General features: G+C 45.1%; 1 protein-coding gene across 1 annotated transcript in view; it reads left to right on the forward strand.

Moving 5' to 3' along the window:
- Positions 1 to 25655, forward strand: part of klhl29 (kelch like family member 29) — a 244400-nt gene that overhangs the window by 59153 nt on the left and 159592 nt on the right. Inside the window, exon 3 of the mRNA XM_080491025.1 lies at positions 22081 to 22392. Coding sequence (XP_080347151.1) covers positions 22120 to 22392 — 273 coding nt within the window. The 5' untranslated portion in view covers positions 22081 to 22119. The remainder of the gene's footprint in view (positions 1 to 22080; positions 22393 to 25655) is intronic.

The following is a 25655-nucleotide window of genomic DNA, read 5'->3' on the forward strand; positions in this document are numbered from 1 at the left end:
GTCTCACTCTCTCTTCACTTCACGCTCTATCGATTATTGAAATACTCTCCGATCCCTCCCATTCTTAACACGCCCTAGCAGCTTCTCCCCTCTCCTCTCTCTCTCTCTCTCCCTCTCTTGCTCTGCTCTTTTCATTCGCTCGTCTGCCCTGCTCGCTCTCCTCCCTGCGCTGTCCTTTATCTTGTACCATTCATTTGGCTAATTTGATATTTGGAGTTGATAGGGCTCTGAATAGAGGCCCGTGTTTTCACATACATTTGTCTCCATCTCCCGATCTCTCATTTCTCTCTCTCTCTCTATCTCTCTCTCTCTCTGTCTCATTCCTTCTCTTCCTTTCTCTCCTCCCTTCCTCCCTTTTTTTCCGTATGGATAATGAAATCAGGCTCCAGCCCTTCATCTGTATTAGTGGAATTTGCGGGTCTAAGAGAGACTAACAGCTTGCTAATTCTCTGCCTCTGATTCGTTAAACTGACAGACATTTGCATAATTTAGCTGCCCGCTTTCTGCTCCTCAAAGGTTGCCAGCAGACGCTTCTGACATTGAATGGAACTGAAAGCTGTCAACATAATGGCTTGTTTGATCAGATTTGAGTATTTGTTTAGAGATCAGGGCGGGAATTACCGAAATATGCCACTAAAGTGCCATTGATTTTCAAAGAAACTTAATTGATCCACGAGGCAGAAAGTTAAATGTTTGTTTTTGTCTCAGGACAAGTTCACCTAATTCTTTTCACAGTTCCTGCACCCCTCTGATTTGTCTCACCTTCAAGGTTTGTAGTATTCACACGCACTCCCTCTCCCTCTCTCTCAGAAGCTCAGCCCTTGTAGGAGGTTTCTTATTCCTCTGTGATGCTGACAGATATGAGTGGTGGCATCTCTTTCACCGCTTTCCCTTTGAGCCGCTCTGTCTCGGGGCTTACAGCGCGCACTGTGTGAATATTCGCACAGTCACATGCGGCAGTCACATGAGTTGGCAAAAACACACACACACACACACACACGCAAGGAGACTTCCAGTGATTTGCACGCGCCATGCCAGTCGCTCTCCTGTTCCTCAAACAATGCGCATACAGGTGTTCCATTAACCTTGCAGGGTGACGGTGTCTCTGGGTAGCTTCATTATGCTGCATGATTAGCGCTAAACTAGACTGTTGCTTTGAGGGCTCACGCACACAGCGGCAGCAGCTCCACCCCCCCACCCGCACCCCTGGCCTCCATTGTCAGAGGGCACCCACAATGTAGTCATGCTTTTCACCACAGATAAGGAGCGGTGTGACGGGAGGCGAAGATTTGTGCGTATGTGTGTGCGACCCTCCTCATGCCTTTATGCATTAATGAAGAGATGCGGCACCAGGTGCCCTCTGTGAGAGCGACGGTGACGGACCCGCCCGCGGAGGAGGAGGAGGAGGAGGAGGAGGAGGAGGAGGAGGAGGAGGAGGAGGAGGGGTCAGCAATGTGGTTTGGCATTTTAGCGGCCTCCTTTTCCTAATGATGCTTTGGTCTCGGTGGGATTATCCAGCCGGCACGCTGTGTCACGGTCGGTAAACCGCGCTGTGCCAGAGGGAAAGGGGCGCGCTGATGGGGGTGGGGTGGGGATGCAGGGGTTGCAAGGTGGAAGTGTCGGGAGAGAGCGGGAAATGTTCTCAAAAATGCCCGGAAGGTATGCAACCTTTATCAAAGTGAAGGGGCCTGGGGGAGCGCATGAAATAGCAGCCTGGCTAACCCCGCTGCGCCGCGCTCAGGCTTCAGAGGGAAGGATGCGAGAGCCGGACGGAGGCTGCGAACCAATGTCAGCCACATCTGCGGAAGACCAACAAAATAAATGAAGATAATGAAGCGGCCGTGCGAAATTCTACCACGCTCATACAATTTTGAAACGATGAATCGTGCATAATCATTTGCATGTTTTCAGATTTCCCTCACCAATCTTTCGCATTTGTTTAAGTTCAACTTTTTTGCCGGGCAATTAGAAAATGGCTCCAAACAAAGCACTTTGCCCTACTTGAATGTTCTTGGGGGACAACTTGAGAAAGTAGTTCCAGTCTCCTCTCATGAAAAATGTCCATGGAAATGTATAAACCGCTCTCCAGAGGGAGTGTGGTTTGGCATTTTTGTTTTACTGACGTTGCTGGCAGCCCTGCTTTTACTATACCTGTAAATTATTGCTCTGCCCCGACGCCTCCCCTCTCCGCTTTCTTCCCCCCACCGTCTCGTCCCTCTTTGTTTCCTTTACTTTCTTCATTTACACCCCTCCCACAAATCACACATCTGTCATCCAGCCGCCTCTGGACGTTTAGCTCTACAGTGGGGTGTATCTTTCACGCATTAATATGTTTTTCCATGCTGTTGCTGTCACAGCTCAGGTCCCAGTCCATCAGTAGTCTGTGAATTCATAGAAATGCCTGATTTTTTATTTTTTATTTTTGCCTCCTGTACACAAACATACTCTATCCCCTCCATTTCTGGCTCATCTGCTTTCCTCCCTCTCTCGGAGAACCTGGGGCTGACCCTCACAGCATATCAAATTCTACATTTCACCGCTTTTTTTTTTTTTCACCCACACTGCTGAGTACGGGGAATATTATCCACATTTATTCCTCTCTGGATGCCAGTTTCTTTCTGAATTTGCTCTCAACATGCACACCCATGTTTTGTTACCGTCAGAGGTCAAAAGGGCCGCAGAAGTGTCCCTGTTTGCTTTGCATGCGTTCCATTAGCATTGATCCCCGCGTTTCTACGTGAAAGGTGCAGTTAATACCGGCCGAGTAGATCGGCTTGTTTTATTTATGAACATGTACCCGCGGAGACATCCATTATCTGCCCTGGCTACAACACTCCCGGTGTAGGAAACAGGTTGGGGAGCGTTATTCAGAATGCCAAACTTCCCACCACGAGCCCGTCGGCTTTAAGCGCATTTCCTTTACAAAGAGACCCGGGGGCATTGTGGATTACACCATGGCTATAACCGTGGCTCACATTTCAGCCATGAAATATGAAAAAGCACGATTCAAAGGGGTTCGTATCTCACATAGGAAATAAGAGGCGGCTGGTTAAATGCCTGCTTTCGCGGGAGTGCTGTCCACTGCTCTTCCTTTGATGCCAATCAGAAGATAAGCCGCCCCTGGAAGTGGTTAGTCTGGCCGCGTGTCACGGGTTCGTCACAGGCTACGACTCGCCACAGATCATTAGGCCCGCATGTCATTAAAAATGTGTAGTGTGAAATTTGAGCAACGTAAAAGTGCCCTTATAAAAAGAGAGAGTCCGACGGTGAGAGCGCGAGACACCTCATCCGCATCGGCAGTAATGCGCCGCTCTTTGCGGTCAACTAATTAAGATTAAATTGAGTGGAGTGATTGTAGCGGGATTTGTGCAGCATGTGGTTTGGCCTGTCATCGGCGCTGTCAGCGGAGCAGTGAGAAAGGAGGGAACAAAGATGAGCTGAGAGCCGCTTTAGTCTCTCCCGGCGTGTGAAGGAGGTGACAACTCATCAGCTGTTTCAACGGCAGTTCGATGCAAATCCCGACGTCCTGCTTTTACATTAAATACATAAAGCCGTGATTACCATCCAGACAGAGCGTCTCTTCTCAAACCTGACCAGCGGGCATCACAAGCTTTCATTTAGAGTGTGAGAACTTTGTAGACTGCAGACACGTCAAATCAAAGAGCCCGAGGTGTGAAAGCCAGAACAGATGAAGAGACACTGGATTTGGTCTCAGGTAAACAGGCTTTGGTGCAGGTTTGTTATGAGACATTGAAGTAGCTTGAGTAACCCCCTCCCATCAATTTTGCTGTAGAGAAAGTGTACTGACATAGCTGTAAGCTTAATTAGTTTTGAAAACACTGCCAACATCAACAGTCAGTATTAATTGTACTGGAGTTATGTAACTTCAGTTGTGCTTGTTAACTTCAAAACATTGAACTTTTCTTAACCACAGTGCGTGATGTGATTCTGCCCTTAGCTGTCATAGATTAAGTGGAGTGTGGGCATGTTTCCTTTATGCCTGTGGCTTCTGACACATCTTTATTGCTCTAGGCCCCGTTTGCATGACAACATTTTCAAAATGCAAAATGCAAAAAATGTCTCTGCGTTTTGGGTTCTTAAGCGACAGGAGTGGTCTGAGCCGCTGAGATGGCAACAAGATGGAACTTTTCAAAAACGCTCATGATCTGTCTCCATGGAAACTTTCTCAAAATGTTTAAGGCTCCGTCTCCATGTAGATGGTAAAAACGCTGCTACTGTGCATGCGCACCACGCCCGTAGTAACACAATGTGTAAGTGATTTATGTTAATGATTTGATTTTAATATTGCTAATTCCACACGTTGAGCCAGACCCAAAAACCTACCTTGAATATAATTTTATTTCTCTTTTCAGGAAAAAAATAAATAAAAATCCACAATTTGATTTCAGTCTCCTCGATATTGTTTTCTTTTTCTCCAGGAAAAACCGAAAGAAATGTGGTTCAAAGGCGACCATTTGCATACTTCCAAAACTGAAGCGGGGGAATTAAAAAGATCATGACTCAACCGAGGGGCGCAAAGTTGAGAGCTTACAGTGGTTAACTTTCCAGTGGAAAACATCAACACACAAGAACAAAGACAGTGATGTGACATTTTACTTTAGGATTCTGAAGAAAACACTAAATTTTTCAGTAGCAGTTTGTGGCAGACAGTGGTTTATTTTCATTGTTGTTGAAAATGCTATAGAGGAAGTGGAATAGACCTGTGATAAATGTCAAAGCCGATTCCTTTTCTTCTGGCTGCATGCAAACGGCACACTTTGTTTAACTGAGATTCTATATAATTGGCGGCGTGTTGACTTGTTTTCACAAGCTTTCTTTGAAAACTGGCACCTTTTGTTTTCCCGCAGATTTACAGATGAAACTTTTATTGCAAAAATGTAGCATTTTTCTATACATTCTTCCATTTGATCCAATTTATGCCAATCCTATGATGCAGTGTACAGGTATGTTCAACACTTGGACAGCCCAACAAATGGATGGAAAGAGGTGAAGAGTCTCCAGAGGAAAGGGGAGAAGTTTAAAATGTGTGTAAGGAAACACAGCTGGAGTTCACTGATGTTTGTGTTCTGGGATACAGAGGTTCCACTGCATGGACTCAGAAACACTTTCAGAAGAATTCCCTGTGCGTGCTAGAATTCTTCATGAGAGTGTATCATACTCCGCTAAGATGTGTGACAGACAATGGTGCACATGTCACCATCCCAACTTTTTGGAATGTCATTCCGGAAACCAAACTCCAAATAAGCTTCTACTAGAATAAATTGGTCCTATTTATTTATCCATTTTTTTAAATGTCCCAAATGTTTTTTGGAACTGGCATTGTATTGAGTCATAACTATAGTGTCTAGATAGGCTTCATTTCACCACATTCCCACCACTGCACAGCTGTAGTTGTAAATTCAAACAATCCATCCATCTTCTACACATTTTCTGGAGGACTCAACCCCCCCCCCCCCCCCCGAAGTGGTACGACCTGGAAGCAAACATGGAAAGAAAGACTGTCACACACAAACGCGCATGTTTTTGACTGTGGGAGAAAGCCCACACATACACAATGCGAATGTTTCCCTGACATTTTCCAGTTGTTCTTATACATCGTACCTTGCAGATTTTTTTTTTTTTTTTTTTTAGCATCACCTCTTCCCTCTGGGAGAACTTGACAATCAATCTAATTGGAGCATTACCTACTTTTCCAGCCGTTTGTTGCCCTGTCCCAGCTCGTTTGCGTTCTGCTGCCATAAAATGAACTAATATGATCTAATATAGCCTTCTATTATAATGTGCCTGCTCTATTGCAAATTAGATAACTTAATATTTATTGCAACCTGTTTTTAGTTGCAGTAAAACCATCATCCCAATAGAGAAAAATGTTGAAAACCCAAGGAAAACGTTACGTCTGCATAAGAGAGCCCCAAACCCCGGAGTCTAACCGCTACTATTTAATTTGGCTCTAAAAACAAATGCAAAAGTTCATCAAGTTACTCGACGTTGTGGCTTTGGAGGTATGTGGTATGAGGACACCCACGCCCAGACTGCCCGTCTGTACCACAGCCTTTCTCATTAGTTTGTAGAGACGGTACTGTTGCTGGACTCGTGGTGCTGCATTTCAGACCTTCAACATTTTAGTTCCCTGCAGGAACAGCCCCCCCCCCCCCCCCCCCCCCCCCACCTCTCTGAACTGATGCTGCAAACCCACATTACTCATTTCATTGTCACCTCCACAAAAATGTGTTCCAGCTTGGATGTAGCTGATACGAAGGCATTTGTAAAGCTTTTAAAAGGCTCTCTGCTTATCCGAAAAAAAAAAAAAAAAAAAAAAGGGGTGCTCCATCTACCTGTTCCTTCGAATCGATCGGGCACTTTGACAGTTGTCCAGTTGTACATCGATGCCGTATGTCACTGCGTCTCATCATAGGTCTGTTGGGCGCCTCCGCTCAGCTCATACATTTATCTCCATTTGCCCATCCATTAATCTCCCTTTACTGTAACCCATCCAACTGCTGGCTAGCCAAAGCAGATGAGACGCCCCATTACTTATTTAGCACCACTTTAAAGGGGACCCGAGTCAATTGGAGAGACCGCTCTCGTGTACGGTAACAACATTTACCGAGCGGTCTCAAACACAGCGGGCAAAGATGAGATTGAGCGAGATGGAATCAAGTCAATAAAAACCATGCTGGATGATGTGGCCCGTGGTCATATGGTTAAGCGAAGGTCAACCTGCCCGGGCACTGTGTAATCCGGTGGCTCTCCGGACGGTGACAGGCAGACAGATTCGTGAGGCCAAGGTGGAAAAGTCGCAATATCTCTTCAAATCGATGCGACCAAAGAGGAGACGGATAGTTTTTACCACAGTAATGAAATTTCATTTTGACCCCTTTTGTATTACAGTAGGATCTGGTGTGGGAGGGGGGGCGGCGGCGGCGAGCTGTGATGCATTGAGAGCTCATGTGAAAAGACACGACGGGGAAAGAAAAGGAGAGGACAGAATCGGCGAAGATCGCAGAGACGCCAGCGTGGACGCTTCGCCTCACCTCACCATGACTCTCCCGTTTTAGTGCAGAGCCGCCCTGTCCAGGCATATACATCACAAGACCCCTCCTACTCCCCCCACCTCAGTCATGCTACTGTTGAATCCCCCCTCGGTCTGTCTTCTCTCTCGCCTCTTCAACGCTATATATTGCTGTGTATCACCCACCGACACTCTGGCAACATATTAAAAAGAGGGATAGTGGCTGCTCTCAGTTATTGCCAGGAAAGTGATTTACCATGGGGCCACATTTCCACCGTATTGATTAAAGAACATGTGTGTGTGAGTGTGTTTGTTCCACCTTTTCTCCGTCTCCCAGGGCTTTCTCATTTTCTCGCTCTGTCATTGCCTGTTCCCCTCCTTCGCTTCTCCTCCTCCACCTCTTTTTTCCCCTCCTTTTATCTTTCACTTCACTTCCGCCATCTCTGATGTAGCCCAACAACCTCTACCACTCCACCGCTCCTCTCTCCCTTTCTTCCTCTCTCCATCGCTCTCTTTCTCTTTCTCATTTATGTTGGCCGTGGACTCATGTGGCTGATTGTGTGTGAGAGTACAGCTGAGGCATGGGCAAGGAAAAGGGAGGGTTGGGAGGGGGAAGTGAAAATAAGAAAGACAAAGACAAAAATACTTTCCCACTGAAATTCTATCTATTGTAGCTGCAGTACATTTCATTCATTCAAGCAAAAAATAATAAATAAAAAGCAAGACCTACAGATTTGTAGCCCTTTTAAAATGCTTTAGTCTCAAACCACATCGGTTTATGAGAGACTGCAGTTACAAACCTACAAATACATCATCCACCACTCCTCTTATATTGTCGACAATGCGCTGCACTCACATTTCAGCACAGCAGTTTATAACAGTTTTGTTAATCTGTATCTTTTTTAGTATTGATTTATTTATTTTCAGTCATCAATTATTCATACTATTTAATGGAAATGAAACCTGTCGAAGTGTCCATTAGGTCTCAAGATTTGATATCATTGTACTGCTTGTTTTCTCATCTCCACTAATGGCGTTTCAAGAAACGCGAGTATGTCAGTTTGTGCTTTCCAACAGGTGTCTCTCTCTCTCAGGCCCTGCTTCTAGAATGTTTTCAAGTGAAAATGTAGAACTTGTTGCATTTTGGGTCTCTGTTTAAACAACACTGCTTGGAGCCACTTGAAATGCAACTTTTTGAAAACTTCTCCCCAAAGTGGAACTTTTTTATAAACGGGTGAAATGCAACTTTTTGACTTCGTAGCTCAACCATAATTGTCAGACAGCTTTGTACAGTAGAGCCATTCAGTGTCTCCAGGGGATTAATCCTTATCATCCTTTTTTAAATAATCATTTCATACTTTCATTCCTAAGTGCTGAATTAAGATATAAAACATTATACCTGCTCAGATGTGTCACACCATCATGTTGATGTTAGTATTTAACTTAAAGCGCTTCTGTACTATAAGCGAAGGCTCACAGAGCTGCTGGCATGGTTGAGCATTAATACATGCGGGTTAAAAACGGAAAAATCTGACGTTCACACCTACTTCACACTGTGCCTGCCCGACTGTGCAGAGGTGAGAGAAAAGATAATTTACTTCTGTTTTTAGCTCGCTCTCACTCTTTATTTTTATCTGTTTATCTTTTCAAATTCATTTGGGCACTTTTGTCTTGTACAATCCAGCTCGGTTCTATTTCTCATGGTAGTTTGAATTTATGTCGAGTTAGCTTCGTTTTGTGATATTTATCACCGGCATTTCTTTTTAAGTACGTCTGAGAGACCATAAGCCGGCGCTTAGTGTTTTTGTGAATGGCTTTAATGATTAATGGCTTATCAAAATCTTTGTCAATTAATTCTTTTTCCCCCCCTCATCTAATCAATTCCAGCTCTGGTCACATTTAAATAAAAGCACTCGAGCTCCTCCGTTTCTTCTCTCCATCTATTCTTTTAATATTCGTCAATGTTATTTCAACCATAAGAGATTATGTGAAGTTTCTTTTCCTAATAGACACGGCTGTTCGCGAAATCTCAGAAGTGTCTTGACTTTCATCCAACCTATGCTGGAGGAGGGTCGCCGAATCCATGTGGGATGACGCACGTCGGCTGATTCAGATTTTATTTGCTGTCAGCGTGACAGGGGTATAAAACGGCGCTGTGACAGGACACGTTCACAAAGTCACTACCTCTGCTACGGTTTGGCGTTCACCTCATTCTCCTTATCTTTGACTCCTTTTTCCTTTTCCTTTCTATTTTTTTTTTTTTTTTTTTTTTTTACCCCCTTCTTTTTTTTCTTTTCCTTTATAGTCATTTCAGTGGCCTCTCTATTTGTTCATTCCACTTGCCTAGGCTGTCTCCTAGGCCATTAATCTATACCGCTCCAACCGGTCCTCTGGGCCAGACCAGGCAGCGGCGCCACTCACTGCACTCTGAAAGGCCACTGTGTTCATACAGATATGAAACGACGGACAGAGACAGAGAATGGCTTTTAGAGAAAGCACCTAGAGACATGAGATAAGTGGAGAGAAAGAGAAACATACAAGGAGAAACTAAAATACTCTCGCCCTTTCTTCACTTTTCATGTCATCTGTGACAGTCGTGGAAAAAAAAAAAAACTCATGTATTTTACAGTTTGAGATGATGTTGCCCCCGAACAACTGCACCGAGGTGACTGCGGCGTCTGCCCTTTTGAAAAGGTTGAGATTTGAGGAGATTAATATGCCGTTGGATCACACTGGGGGATATGTGGCTCGCCCGGAGTCGGCCGGGACGGGCAGCAGCCGTCGGCGCTGACGGGGAACTCAAGCAGATGGTCTGGTTTAATCGGGGAACCGGCGCTGTCAGGAGAGTGGACTTCTCTGTTCCTGGGAGGGGGATGATGTTCCTGTGACTTATGAGTGTGAGAAGCTTTGGGTTTGTACTTTCTGAATGTCAGACTCGAAGACGCAGTAAAGACGTTACAGTGAGCTGGACAGAAAATCGGAACTATGACGTTTAGTTTTGCTTCAGTCTGCCTGTGATTGACGTTCTGAAATTGAAGCTTTGACCTTTGATTGATAGGATCAGTTTCTGTATTATTCCATTCTGCCTAAGCTCTTGACCGTAGTCGCAGTGTTTTCAAAAAGTTACATTTTCCCTGGCTATGTTTTCGTGTAAGCAGGTCGTCACACGTAATGAACGTTTTCCATTTTCACTTAAACGTAGTTGTGTCGAGGTCCCGTTAACACAACGATGGACTGGAATCGTTTGTGTGTTTTTATTTTCATTTCCGACAGCAACATTTTGACGTTAGTCACCCATACAGACACCAACAAAGAAGAAAAAAGGTGTAGTTTGCATGTCAAGCCTCTACTTGTTGCTTGTTGTTTATAATATGACTTTGCACTATGAGAAGAGTCCAATGTGAACACGGAATTTTGTCTCTCTTAGTCACATGGACCGACTCAGTATCTGTCACATGCATGCGTGTCATTTTAAAAAGTGGAAGCCGTTTTCAGAGGCACGCAACACGTTGTTGAGTAATCCAAAATCTAATGGAAGGTGAAAAATGGGCTTTAAAAAGGCTGAGTAGAAATTTATCCAGATAAACACATGACACACCTCACCAACTCCAGCTTGTCTCAGATCAGTGCTCTCTACATCGTTACTATGTCAATTTATGGGTTGAGTAACGGATCCCTCACTGTGATCCACGCTGAATTATCTCAACAGTTGTCATGCAAATTTGTACAGCACTGATATTCATAATCTCAAGAGAGTAGTTCATGTTGAGCTCCTAAATTGTCTGTTTAGAACTGGCATAAGACTTTGGGGAAACAGCTTCACAACTTTTAAGCCTGACTTTCCTTTATTGTTGGGTTAAATATACCATACCACCTCAATCTGTTTTTGAATAGGGGTTTCTATATCGTGTCATCTCTGTATTAATGAGTTGAACGCATCTCTTGTAGTTAGTTACTCGTGACTGTCATCTGTAGGTTTCATAGAGCTTGTTTTGTGTGTGTGTGTGTGTGTGTGTGTGAGATTTTAAGACTGCAGGTTGATCTTTTCCGCGTTGTCACTCGATAGTCGAGTGATGCAGCCACGTAGCTAAAGTTTCCTTGTCACCTGGGAAAAGCTTCATCTTAACGACAAAGACTTGAGTTTTCTGACGTGACTGAATAAAAGGACTGGAGTGGAACATGGAGGGTCCAAACAAGAGGGAATTTAGTTACACGGACGACTCGGTGTTACTTGTGAAGTGGAGCATCGTATCTTCTCCAGTGGCTTATTGACAGTAGCTGTGGAAGGCAGTGTGTTGGCGGTTCATTTTAAGTTTCCACAGACAGTGTGGAGATTCAAACCAGTGAGCCTTCCAGTCGTAAGCGTGCCTTCTTTTACGGCTGTCCCTGCTGTCGAGAGACTACAGCTTAAAGTTCTCACAAGGGATGTGCCGGCTACATAAGCTGTCATTTCCTGCAAATTCACTTTAAACTGCAGACTTAAGAACATTTTAATGAACGTATTTAATTTTTTTTTTCTTCCCCGGGAACAGTGTGTTTTCGGTGGTGGGATTTGGTCCTGGTTAAATTGCCTTTCAGTGTCACAGTATTCCATAGTTCCTGCATTATGATTTATTTCATTTCTTTATAATGTATTCCACCTCAAGATGGAGATCCTGGGCTCTCTGTTGGCAGTGCGAGGCCCAGCAGCAGGAGCACCTGAAGCAGGTTGGGGTTAAATATCTTGCTTGAGGAAGAACAGTGTGCGCAGGAGGGGGATCGAACCTGCAGCCCTCCACTCTGAGGATGACCTCTGGAACAGTTGGGCTGTGCAGGAGTCAATAATTCAAGTTCATGCAAGCAAAGCCAAGACGGGAATGTGCAGGCTTTGTTAAGCCGTGGTTGTGGTGGTGCCGGCGGTGGTGCTGGGGTCAGGATCCACTCGAGCTCTGGAGCGTCTCTATGGTAATGATGGGAAGAGCACACTCGAGGGGCATCTCCATGGCGACAGAGTTGGTGTCATGATCCCTTCTGCTGGCGGACTCTCCGCAACCGCACAGCCCACCAACTTCTCCCCAGTCCATCACTGTCACTGTGGCCACTCCTCCACATTGTCCCCTATCGCTGTCTCTCCTTTAATTCTCCTGCTCTCTCTTTTTTTCACTCTCTCATTGCCCGTCTGTCTCTTATTGATGTCTATATCTCTTGATCTCTCCTCCTCGGCTGTGCACTCTAAGCTGGTGGTGATGAAAGAGATGGATGCTCACTGCCCTCGGTAATCTCCGCAGCAGCCATTTAGATAATTAAGTCACTATTCTTTGGGTTTCCTTGTGTCCCGCTAGCGGAGCGGAGCAACTCAGGAGGCCGCAAGCATGTTAGGGTATAGCTCCAAATGATGCTGCGGCGTATAGATCGTGTCAGATGTTTACAATCCGTCTGCTGTGTGTGTGCTGACGTGTGTGTATGCATGTGTGTTTAGTCATGTGTGGCATCAGCATTGAGAGCTGTTTGTTTTGATGCCGTTGTTGGTTTTTTGTTTAGGAGAACAGAGAAATCTGCAAAAGGATGCAGCGGGGAGAGAAAAGGCGACAGCTGCCATGGGCCACGGAGACTACGCACAAACACACACACACACACACACACACACACACACACACACACACACACACACACACACACACACACACACTTGCGCAAACACAGTGTGTGATTGACGTCTGGAAATCCGCTGCTCCTGCACCCCATAGAAAAAGCATGTAGAAAGGCAGGGTGGGAAAGTGCATACGCTAGCCTCGGGGTTTTTCTCCAACCTCGCGTGTTGCCGTTGTGATAATGTGGTGTTTTGTTGAAAGTCTGTGTTTTAATTAACTGAGCAGCAGCAGCAGCAGCATGCGGCGGTGGAGGTAGCACTTCCTCTCTGTACCTTGGGCTAATCACATGCCTGGGACACTGACAGCCAAACACAGGCGGGGTGTTACTAACTCGCTCGGTCACTGCAATATTTCATAACGCTGTGGTCATTCCTGTCTGCGTGGCGGCCGGTGAGACCTGACACTTTTTTGGGAGGAAAAAAAAGGAAACAAAAAGGACTGTCGGCCCGTGCTGTTTTCATCATGCAAAAGTAAAAACTACAGTAAACAAGCAGCTTGGAAACCCTTGCATCATGTCGTATCGTCCAAGCACAGACTCCGCACAGCCATTTTTTATTTTTTTTTCTTCCCCCACATCGCAGGAAAGTTTTACTTATTAATGTTGGGCTAAAAGAATTGTGCTGATGCACACTGAGGGGGGAGGAAGTTTGCTGTCAGTGGTGCAGGTATATGCAATAGTTCTTAATCTTAAGAAAAAAAAACAACCCTTGGCCCCGGTTCCTTTTTATTTCTCCTCTCTCCGTCTGCTTAATATGCCTGATCCCCCCCCCCCCCCTTTTTTCCCCTTTGAATGATTTGGCCTTTGCTTGCATGCTTTATCAAAGAGGAGACGATCAGGAAGTGGCTGTCGCTGGCAAAATGAGGCAGTGTGTGCATGTCAGCCAGCAGTGTTTCATCCATCAAGGTGTCAGATTAATGTACAAAGTGCCATCTCTCACTATCATCTCTGAACCTGTGTGGAAATCCTAATATGCAGTTGAGATAAGGAAATGTGAAGGTGCCGGATTTATTTTAATTCTGGGTAGACTGGAGGTGGCTGGCGACTGCCTTGGTTAGGTTTTATTTGCTTGTCGAACGCGTCCCTGACACAGTTGGCCTACAGGCCTCCAATCTGCGAAACAGAAAAATTCAACTGGAAACAAAAGTTATTTTTGGTTTTAAGTGGTGCCCGAGCTGCTGGATTCACTTCTGAAAGGCCCTACATTTTTATGATACGCTGCTGACTGTGCGGCGTCTCTGGATTCCACTCAGACCACTAATGAGGTGTACGAATAGTAGCAAAGTACTAATTCCCCTCAAACCGCTGGGATTAATTCAACCTACTAATGCTAAGAATCAATCCCAACAATAGGCCCAGCGGTTTCCATGCCAGCAGGATGCTGCATTTATCTTCGCTTCTCATCCCGGGTTGATCGCCCTCTCTCCCCTACTACACACACACACACACACACACACACACACACACACACACACACACACACACACACACACACACACACACACACACACACACACACAGCATTTGCGGTCATGAGATAGACCCAAAACTTGATTTTTCTAGCTCCTGCTGTTCTCCTTTCTTTCTTCTGGAACATCAATTAAGTTCCTCCTCCATCATGAGGGAACACTAAAAATACTCAGGAAGCCCTGATTCTTTTCTGACAGCCGGGTTTGCTTCATCAATCAGTGCTTGTACAACAGTGAGGGTGGGGGGTGAAATTCCCCAAATGCTGTAAAAAAAAAAAAAAAAAAATCCTGCCAATAAATTGAGTGTTTATTCAGTCCCATCCAATTTAGAAGGTGTAGCTCTCCCAGCACATTGCTTAATTACAGACACCTCTGCTGTTGGTGATATGAGCCGGGGTGTGTGAGAGAGTGAAAAATGCACCGTGCAAATTGAGACGCGATCTTCATGATGTGGTGTGTCTTGCACGGTCCAGCCTTTACCAGCGAGGTACGGGTTTTTAAAATAAAAGGACGAGGCTTCGCTCCGGGCTATTCCTGTACCAACAGTCTCTCCCATTATTTAAATATCGGGATGAGTACCTCTGTTGTCCTGGAGGAACTGTCGGCACGTTTACTGGCGTGCATCTCAGGTTGGTGGAGCGAGGCGAGTCGGCGCACCTGTGACACTCTGCTGTGCGTGTGTGTGTGTGTGTGTGTGTGTGTGTGTGTGTGTGTGTGTGTGTGTGTGTGTGTGTGTGTGTGTGTGTGTGTGTGTGTGTGTGTGTGTGTGTGTGTGTGTGTGTACGTACCATCCATACATGCTGATAGAAGAATTGATCATTAAAACACGCGTGTGTAGTAGGTCGTGTGTGTGTGTGTGTGTGTGTGTGTGTGTGTGTGTTGGGACATGGTTGAAAGCTGGGCTCACTGGGTCAATAGAAGTAAACACCACTACAGATTGGAAATGGAGACCTCCCTCTTGGGCAGTATCTGTAGCGGGAAGAGTTGCTGGGGTATTAAGCGCGGGGGTAGAATGTGCCAGCAAAGCAAACATCACACCCCAGAACAGAAGTATGACACACAAACCGCCTCGCTCCACCCTGATCCCATCCTTAACACCCTTCTCTCTATTTCAGGCTACACACACACACACACACACACACACACACACACACACACGCTCACACACACACTTTACTGCTGTTAGATCTCGTTTGCCGCTCGCTCGCACTGTCTTGCTGTCTCTCTGTCACTCACACGTTCTGTCCATCTGTTACACTCCCTCTTTCTTCACGTCTATCTGCAGCTCCCCGCGTATTCCCACATGGCTTTGTTAACACCGCTCTGTCACACACTCACCGCAAACACACAGCGGCAACCGCGCGCCGCCTCGGAATGACAGATGCTCTTCTACGGGGTGTGCGCGTCTCCCGCTCCCACCTGCCTGCAAACTTTTTATTCTGGATAATCGCCGTGCTGTTGCAGGGGAGTCTCGAGTTATCGGAGACTCCTGACGCGTGCGGCACGGAGTTGCGACTCACGTGGAACTGTGCAGGACATCTCCATGGTGATCGTGCTGGGGTCACGGTGATGGCGCGGAACAGTCGGGCCTTCATGTATGTAGACACCGCTGTGTGTGCCCACACATAAATACGCACTCGTGTCCTTTTCTTTTTACTGCTTCCCTTCCCTTTTTTTTTTTTTTTTTTTTTTAAACATATGAATACTCCCACGCCATCTCACTCTTGCGTGTTCAGTGCATGTGGAGCATTTTACAGTGGCTTTGTATCCACATCAGCAGCACCAGTACAGCAGTTTTTAGTTTTGCTAAAACGTCCTGCAGCCGACTGCTTTAAACTCCTGAAGCGACTGACAACACAATGGACATGCCAGTCAGTCAGCTCATTAGGTTTGATTGCTGACATAGGACTTCTCACTTTCTTTCTGCCCCCTGCTCATGTCAGAAACCAGAGCCTTGCTTTTCCTATTGAGGCTTCCAGAGGATTAGCCATCTTTAATCGTTTGTTTAGATTTTCATCGCTGGGAGAAGCATTCTCAGTCATCAGCTGTTATTTTAAGTAGCAGCCAGAGTCAGAAAATAGCATTTGGCGTGGGAAAAGAAAAGAACAACCTCTCATACCTTCAGGTAAGATTATTAACATGCTGACAAGATTGCAGGAGCAGCAGAGGCTCATTAACCACTGTAGGGTGTGACTGAAATGCTGTCGTTATTTCTCGCAAAATTGAGACGGCTTCGAGATCGACGTAACACGTGAGTGCGGCGCGGCGCCGGGGGCTCTCGTCCGTCCTCTGGGAGGCCGTCGGACTGTCCACGGCTGACAGTGACTTCATTGGATGTGAAGGGAAATGGGCAAATCTTCATTGGCACCGTCTCCCCAGAGCTGTGCGGCGCAGTGCAGAGTGTCATTGGAGATGTGATGTATTTAAGTGTTTATCTGGTGTGGCAGGGTCCACAGGTGTGTTGGGTGTTGGTTTCCACAGGCGCCTCCGACAGCAGGTCTTCTCTTATCATCTTCTCATACCCGCACACATCGGCACACACTACCGGCCTCAAGGTGTGAGTTCATATGGCAACACACATACACACACTTTAAAGGAGTGGCAGTAACGGAGCTGGGAAGGGAATTTAACTCTCTGTAATTAGTAGCTTAAACCCTTCTGTTCACCGAGGACCACAAATGTAGTGGGATTTGTCTCGGCGACACTCGTTCTGCAGGGATCAGTTGCCAGCCCCCCATTACACAGTACATACTGACGTGCCTCGCGCGAGGATGACAGCAATCCACTCAGAGGATTGTGCACTTATTGAAACATGGAGCCAAGAATCGAAAAATGCCACTTGGGTAAATGAGAGATGGAATTTAAGTCGGGGTGACATGAGAGTCCCCACCCACCACCGCAACGGCAGCTTTTGTTATTCCTATAAGGCATTTAAATCCACCTATGTTTACATCCGAAGGAATAGAGGAAACTGAGTGCACGGTGACATCTGAGACTTTGAACGTTATGTAACGGAAGACAATAACAGTTTTGGCTCGCTGTTCATGCCGAGGTAGCTGGCGGTGTGATTATTCAGCATGTGCAAGGCCATTGTGAGCAATGCTGCAAATCAGAAACTATCCCGAATGAATTGTGCAGTTGCTGTTTTACTAGAACGGAAATGCTATGTCAGGTATTGTGAACTGAGGCGGTCCAGGAAACAGTGAATAGGGGTTTGAATCGCAGTTTAGATTACACCATTGGCCCTCAAAGCGTGGGAGTTGGTTAGTTGAATGATGGATTTTCTCATCTTGGTCACATTATAAGATATTAATAACACTGGCTGTTGAGGCAAAGGCAATAAAAAAGCACAACTCTTCTCGTGCTAGGACGAGGCTTTTAATATTCATTATCTGGTAAAGTATATATAATCTGCTTCTGTTACACTCATGGTTTTTGAGGCATATTTCTGGATTTTCTTTAAATATCCATTACACCTAACATTCACTCAAATTATTCATAGTTTTATCCTCCATTTAATTCTTTTAATCAGGTTTTCTTCTCCAAAAATGCTGGGTAATACGAATTTCTTTGTAAATCCACTCAAATAAATTGTTTGTTTTGTGAAGCAGGAATCAAACCACCAAATACATGTTAAATGAAAGTGGGGGGAAATATATAGGTATGGAATTTTAACTTTTACAGACACACAATGTCGTTCTGCCTCCAACTGTTAGTGTGGTGGGGGTTTCATATGCACACACACGTATGCAAACGAGCACATCCATAACTATTGTTACTGTAATACTATGTCAGCAGGAAGGCCTTTGATACAGATCAATATTCAACTTTTAACATAGTTTATCAGCACCCGCACTCATGTACAGATCATAATCTTAGAAACTAGAACATCTGGTTTGAGCAGGCTCATTTGAATAAAACACATGTTTTTTGGATACTCAAGTAAAGTACAGATACCTGAAAAAAGTACTGAAGGGTGGTCCTTTATAATAATGCAATCGATGCAGTATGGCTCATTAACATATGAAAATGTGTGATGGACATGTACAGCATGCTCAGTAAGAAGGAATTGTAGTCTATTAGATATGAACAATAACAGTGGTCCACCTCAAATGGCTCAAATATTTAGTTTCTTAATTTTGTCTTGTGAACTTTTAAGAAGCACCATATCTGATGTCTGTCAGTGCGTCATCACAATATGAGCAGGCATATTAGTATGATAATTGCTCTACCGAAGGGAGTTGAGGCTTTTGGCAAACATGTGGACAATATACAGTATGTGCATATATTAGTGTTGAATTATCAGCATATAGGGCATGAGTAATGAGTTCAATACTAAACATCATGAATCTTCTAATTGAATCGATGAGAAAATCAACAATTCAAATGGTAAGTAACAAATATCAGAACAGACATTAACTAAAACAACAACTCCATCAAGACAAATATTGTTCGAAGTTTTCTTTTGCATTGTTGTCATATAGTGTCAAATTTATCTTTCGTTCATAGGCGTGTATTCACCAGAAAGGCGTAAACATCTTGGTCCTGATCAAAACTACTAAACGTTATCCTGCGTAATAACATGTGCAGAACTGAACCGGATTTGTGGTTCAGAATGTGCAGATTTTGTTTTTCCTCTTTGTGCTTTAGTTTTCTCCCACAGTCCGAAAACATGATTTTTTTCATTTTTTTTGTTGACTCTGAAGTTGCCTGTAGGTGTGAATGTGTGTGACTGTCTGTCTCTTTGTCTTTGCCCTGTGATGGACTGGTGACCCGTCCAGGATGTAACCTGCCTTCACACTTTGTCGACCTTTGACTTGGAGGTGGTAGGTGTAATAGATGCATCATCGTTTATGACGTATCAAACACATTTGAAAAGAGAGAGGAAAGGGCTCACCCTTCAGCTAAGATGACTCTTATTGTTACTCTACCTGGCCTCCCACCACTTTTCTTGCTGGAATTTTATGGAATATTGTCCCCTTTGTATTTCCTAATCCTAATATTAATCTTACATTCCTCAAGCAACACTTCCAAGTCCATATTATCACATTTTTTACTGTGCAGAAATCAATCTTTCCAGGATGTATAAAAGCAGTCTCGCACACAAAAAAAAACTATAAATAAAACATTCTGCTTGCGGGTGATGTTACTTCTGCTATTATTAATGGAGCAACAGCAAAATGTACTTAAACCAAAAGTGCAGTATGTTTGCACGAGCACTCAATTGAGCATTTTTTAATCCAGAGACTAAACCAGACCTCCTTTTGTCGTTTGAGTCAAAAGCACAAGTTTTTGCTTTATTTTTTTCCAGTGACTCAAATAATGTCTTAACCTTTTGACTGAATTCAGTTACCCGAGTAACTTTAAGAATATCCCAAAAAAGGGTCGGCAAATCAAACATGTAAGAGGAGATGTCATTTAGTTTTTTCAGGCTCAGTCGGTGCATAGCAGGATGAGACTGAATGGCTGTTCTATTTCGAAATTTCTTTGTTTGCATTTAATTAGAATTAAAAAATAAAAAGCATGGGTGAAAAGGAGACAGGGATCCATTTAAAATGAACGACACAAAAGTCCTTCATCAAAGCATTTTAGTAACTACTAAAATCGCTACGGCTTCTTTGAAGGTTGTCGAGAAAAGCAGTTTTTTGTGCGCGAGTGAATGCAAACTTGTTTGTCTTCCCTCCATGATCACATGAATTGATTTGTACGCCATGTATGTGCTTGCAGGTTTGCAGGACTTGTGTATTTCAATAAATTACTGTCTGGACTCCGGGGCACAGAGGCTGCACAATGGCGTGTCTCCACTTCACGTCTGAAAAGAATTGATAAAAAAAAAAAAAAAGAAAAGAAATTGCACAGAATTGTTAAAGCTAACACACTTTGCCCTCAATTCTGACTTTTACGCTGATAATGTCCCATTTTGTCTCTTTCTTTTTTTCCTCTCTCTCTCTCTCTCTTTTCACCCTGTCCCTGTTTTTATATGGAGGAATTCTCTAACTGCCCTTTTATTTCTCAGCTGAGGTGTGGAGCCCAGCAGATAAGAGAATATTACCTGGCTCCAACGCTGCCATTGTTCCACTGGCCTAGCACCTTGTTACTCTCTCTGTACATATTTTTAGAGATAATGCAGGCCCATTCTGTTGGAGAATTTGAGGTTATTAAAAGGGGTTACTATGGAGAGGGAGAAAGGTTATTGGAGCTGGAGTGAGGCGGAGAGCGTGAGAGAGTTGCCTCGCGGCTCGCCGTTGCTCCGGTTTGGCTCCGCCGCCACGGATCAGCTTGCCGTGTTTGCACAGAGCAGACCGTGCATGAGACGGAAAATAAATGAATCGGGGATGCAAAGAGAGCACAAAAGAGGAGAGTGGGGAAGGAGGAAAGCCTTTTGGTAAAAAGGTGTCTGGTTTGTGGAGGTGAAGTTACTGTGGGGCCAGTGCTCCCACCGCAGGCTGCACAGGGCATCGCCGCCATCAAACCCCCCTGAAAAGCTTTTCATTTCAAACGCTCTACTGTACTCCTGAGGAGGTTTTTTTTAACGTGTGTTTTCTGTGCGTTCCGCCAAAACATAACGTGCATACGCAGTCTTTTCAGTGGTAGTATAGAACGCTTTTGTATACACACACACACACACACACACACGCACACACACGGATGCATGCAGAGAAGCCGGCGTTTCAAGGCGTTCCCCTCCTCTGTGATGCAAAGAAGCAGCATGACAGACCCCAGCGTGCACAATAAAGACTTATCATCCGCTGTCATTCTCTTCTTACAGACCAGGGGATTTTTGCATGGGGCTTGCTGAACCTGGTTTGAGGTTGTTATTTATTTATTTCATCTGTTATCAAGGGCTTGGGAAGCATAACGTGCCTTTGGTGAGGAGCAGTACAATGCGCTACAAACCCCTCAGTGATGGATTTCGCTACTCAGATCCTGTACCACTTTGATTTATGATATAATATAAGAGTGATACGCTGCTCGGGCTGCACAATAGCGCCGTACTCCATTCTGATGTAATTCCAGCACACTGTCGCCTCTTAGCCTATCACAGCCCTTTCTGTGCCTGAAAAGGGGAGAACCCTCAAATGCACTTCAAGGGCAATCTGATTGAATTAACCAGCCATTAGAAGTATGAGATGAGCTGTAATTGCAGGGGTATTTATCTATTCAGATGAATGAGTTTTGACCGCAAGGTCATGTTGCTGCTGCGTTGCCCCCAGGGCAACTTGACTGAGTGTGTACCTGTGTGCGTCTAGCTCTGGCAGGTTGCTTGAACCTATTTTTAGTTTTCGATATTTTATTTTGAATGTGTTCAATTTGACTGAAGAACTATATTGGTATGCAAGTACAATCTCGGCTGTAATTCCACATTTATAGTCATATTTTGAAGTGTCAGGTTAAGTAATTTCAGCTATAAATTTATACACACATCCATGCCACTGCTGTGCATATTTTTTAAGACACGTGGAAAAAAAATTGATGTGGAGAAAATTCAGGCCATAACGGGATTAAAGAATCGCAGGTCAATCCAGGAAGGGCCTCACCTTTATGCGGAGCCAAGCACAATGGCAGAATGAGCTGGTTTAACCTCTCATTGTTGAGCCGCCATGCTTGGCATAACAAATTTTGCTCCTTATGGTGTTTGGCACTGATGGTGTTTTTCGTAGAGCTGCTCAGCAGTGCTCGTTTCTCTCCCTCTTGTCGCAGCCCTCATTAATGACTGGGAGAATAGGAATTAGAGGCAACAAATGAGCCGCAGTGTGTTCACGTCAGTCAGGTGCGGTGGGAGCAGATGCTGTGAGCGTTTACACCTTCATGTCAACTCGTTCACTCCTCAACTCGCTCCGCGTTCCCCGCTTTATATATTGTTTTCATTGTGAGAGTCATTGCCTCTCTGCTTCCATCCTCACTATGGATGTCTAATACCCCGATGTTTCTCTTTCTGTTTTCCGGCAGGCCTGCCCCCGTTGTTCCGTCTGAGAGGACGAGGAAGTGATGTCACGCCACCACCACCGCTTCGAGAGGGACTACCGGGGACCTTGGGAGCGGAGAGACATCCGTCCTTCTGGCCTCCACAATGGAGGCGCCAATCACAGCTGTGCCTCTGCCGTCGTCAATGGCAACAACCGTCCGGGGCTACTTCCCCTCCCAGTCATCCCCTCTCTCCTCCCCACCCCGGCTACAGTTGCCGTGACAACATCGAGCGGCGACATAGCGGTCAAGCGAGGCATCACGGCGGTGGGATCGGCGGCTCCGGCATCAGCCAAGGTAAGAGCCTCGTCCAAAGCCCGGCTGAGGCACCTGCTCGCTCCGACTCTGCAGAAGACTGTCAGTCAGTCTCTGTCAAGTTTCCTCTCAGCCCGTTTCTCTCTCTGTGTCAACTTTTTAAATCTATGATAACTTCCCAAGTGGACTGAATATCCAACTTCTTTCACGCCTTTCAAGCTTTTCAGCTATTTTATTTTGTTCCTTCTGTCTTCCAATTCTTGCCTCCCACTTTTTCCAAACATTTCCGCTCTGGCATGGCTGTCTTCATGGTTCAACTGTCAGTTTTTCAAGCCTGTCTCTCTCTCCCTCTCTCCCTCTCTCTCTCTCCACCTTTATCCCTCACTCCAGCCTCACAGCTCTCGATGCACTCTCTCTGTCCAACATCCCATTCTTGCCAAACCATTTTCCTTCCATCTTCATTTTCTCTCTCTGCCAAATGGCAGGCTTGTCCTGTCTATGCCTCCTTGGTAATTTCCTCCTTTCATTATGCAAATGACCTCTGACAGTAGCTCAGATGGGTGCTGCTGTCACAAGTGATGGTTAGAGGTGGTGCTCTTCTAAACAAGGAAACAAACAAAGGGGATAAAACCATTAAACAAGGCTCGTGTTGATGCCGGAGATTAAAATATCGTCTCACCGCTGCACTGCCTCTGTTCCTGATATTTAATCCAAAATGGGTTATAAAACTATTTTAATAAGGCCTCGGGTGACTTAGGTGTATTCATTTCCCGTGCAATTGTGTGCTGTGTTTTTGTTCAAACCGAAAAAAAGAGTGAAGCTCGGAAGCATCTGAGTGGTATAGTCAAGAGCCGTACAGTTTGTGTTCTCCACTCCCCCGTCCTGGGATTTGCTCGCGAGCTGGCTGTCAGTAGCGTGTGAAGAGAGGGGCCTTTACCAAAAAGGAGTTAGGCATTTCAGCCTCTCCCTTGCCTCTGCTTCCATGGATACCATTCATCTCTCCACACTCCTTCTCACTATCAGATCATTTGCTCCAATTCCAACTTCCAGCAGCTTCCTCTGGCACCTTCTCGCTGTCTCGGTGGGGTCCGCCCTGTAAGAGCAGAGGTAAACAATGCTCCGGTAATTTAGCCCATAAGTGCACATCATTAGATTCCCCCTGCTGAATACACTGACCACAGACACTGTAAATCTGCTCTGGCTCCATGTCGGCCGCTTCTTTTGTGCAGCTGAATAATTACATACTTTCGGACAAAGTCTCGCCAACTCCCACTGTGGCTGTTGTCGTCATTCAGTAGCTGCCAGAACAATTAGGTGCTTTACATTGTACGTGGGTTCACGCTTCCTGAAATGTGTATGCGCGACCGCGTGCCGCCGATTTCTTTTGAGATCACTGACAAGTTGCCGTTCACTTCCCTTTATTCAGGGATTGACCTTATTGTTTCAGGCTCTAACAGGCAGTAGAGACAGCCATGTTTAAAATGGGAAATTGAAAGTCTGAGTTCTCCTTCGCTCCATGATACAGAGACCTCAAGAACTGACCAGCACCATAGGCGCTCGTCTTTCTATCTTCTTTCTAGCTGTGTGCCGTCCTCACATGCTCTCTCGCTCTTTCTGTCATCTTCGATCAAAGCTGTTGGTGGTCACAAAGAGTCTGATGGACGGATGCAGCTCTCTCTCCATGGCCCCCGTGTCTCTGCCCTGTCTGTGGCTACACTAAAAAGCTGACATACCCTATTGATTTCCACTGTTTGGAGACTCACTTTATATACACTCCGGCCCAACCGAAGTCCAATAGCGAGACAAGTGTGTGTGTGTTTGGGTGTGTGTGTGTCTGAAAGTGATACACCTACACATATCACACCTCTCATGAAGACATGAATGGAGTGAGGGAATGCGTTTGTGTAGGCTTTAATGATCAAGTAAAGGTGAGTCGGCACGACAGTGCAACGTTTGCACGTATGTGCAGGAGTGGGTTTGTGTTGTGTTGTGTGTGTGTGTGCGTGTGTGTGTGTGTGTGTGTGGGGGGGGGGCTGACAGTTGAAAAGCTCCATCTGGCTGCAATATCCGTGATGACGTGAATTTAACCACACGGAACACTGAACGTTATTCTCCTCCGCCAGACATATAAATGATTTTTGAGAAATGCATTATTGTAGCGTTTTCACAGATTATTGCATAGTATCGATGCTTGATGATTTGTTGCGGACAAATACGGGCCCTTTTCAGGAGAATCATTTTCTCCTTTGTATGCTCACCGTTCTTCCATGTGATGCCATCATTCACGGAATCGCTTCTTTAGAATATAAATGAAGCTCGGTGTACAAGGCAATGATTAAGTGGCCTGATTAAATCATGTGATTGGGATATTCTGGCAAACATGCAAGCAGCTCAAGCCACCGAAAGTTGGTTTAAGAAGACGTTCCGTGAATAAACCGACATATAATGATCATGTGAGGGTGGGTTCATCATCCATGAGACACGAAGCTACAAATTAGAAACGTCTGCCTGCGTGTAAACACTGTGTGACATGCTATGAGTTTCTTTTAATTTCAGGCTTGATTGGCATTACTTCCACCTCTCAGACATGCAGTGTGTCATGTGTGCCACCAGCGTTTTCTCCCGGTTGACTGAATGCTCAGTGTTAAAGAATGGCTAGCCGTCCCGCCGCCATGGCGCGCTGGAAAGGTTTGTTGTCGAACGCTGGGCGGATGATGTGCAAATTTCATTAATCTCTGACGGTGTGTAGGCTGACATCGCGTGTTGCAATCAGCGTTTCTGTGACTTTCGTGCTCCCGCCGATTGTAAACACGAGCCTCCGGTCGCCTTTTGTGTGGTGACAATTCAGTAAAGCTTATGCAAACAAAATGAGGTTTGTGCCTCTGTTGTTTACAGAAAGAAAGACGGAGCGATCTTAAGTGGTGCACTTCTGAAGATGAAATCACACTTCTCACTCTTGTGGTTAATTTCAGTTGAGGATGACTATGTTGCACTTGCCTAAATGGACATTTATTTCTACTTTATATTGAAGGGTGAGGAGGTCAGCAATTTAAAAGCCCTTAAATCACAGCAAATGGATTTAAACACTGATCCACAAAAGAGTTGCGCTTTAAAAAATATGTGTCGTCACTTCGGGTGTTTGGTAGCAGATTTTGTCCTTTTAAGACGGTTTGCACATTAATATTACAGCCTGTTTTTGTGTGTTAGGAGATGAAAATTCCACCTTTCAAATCCTCACTAACACGTTCCTGTAAAAGTATCTTCCCACAGATCGCCCACTCAAACGTGGATTCCTCCCGACATGA

This window comes from Lipophrys pholis (genome assembly GCF_963383615.2).
Source record: "Lipophrys pholis genome assembly, chromosome: 21".
Lineage (NCBI taxonomy): Eukaryota > Metazoa > Chordata > Actinopteri > Blenniiformes > Blenniidae > Lipophrys > Lipophrys pholis.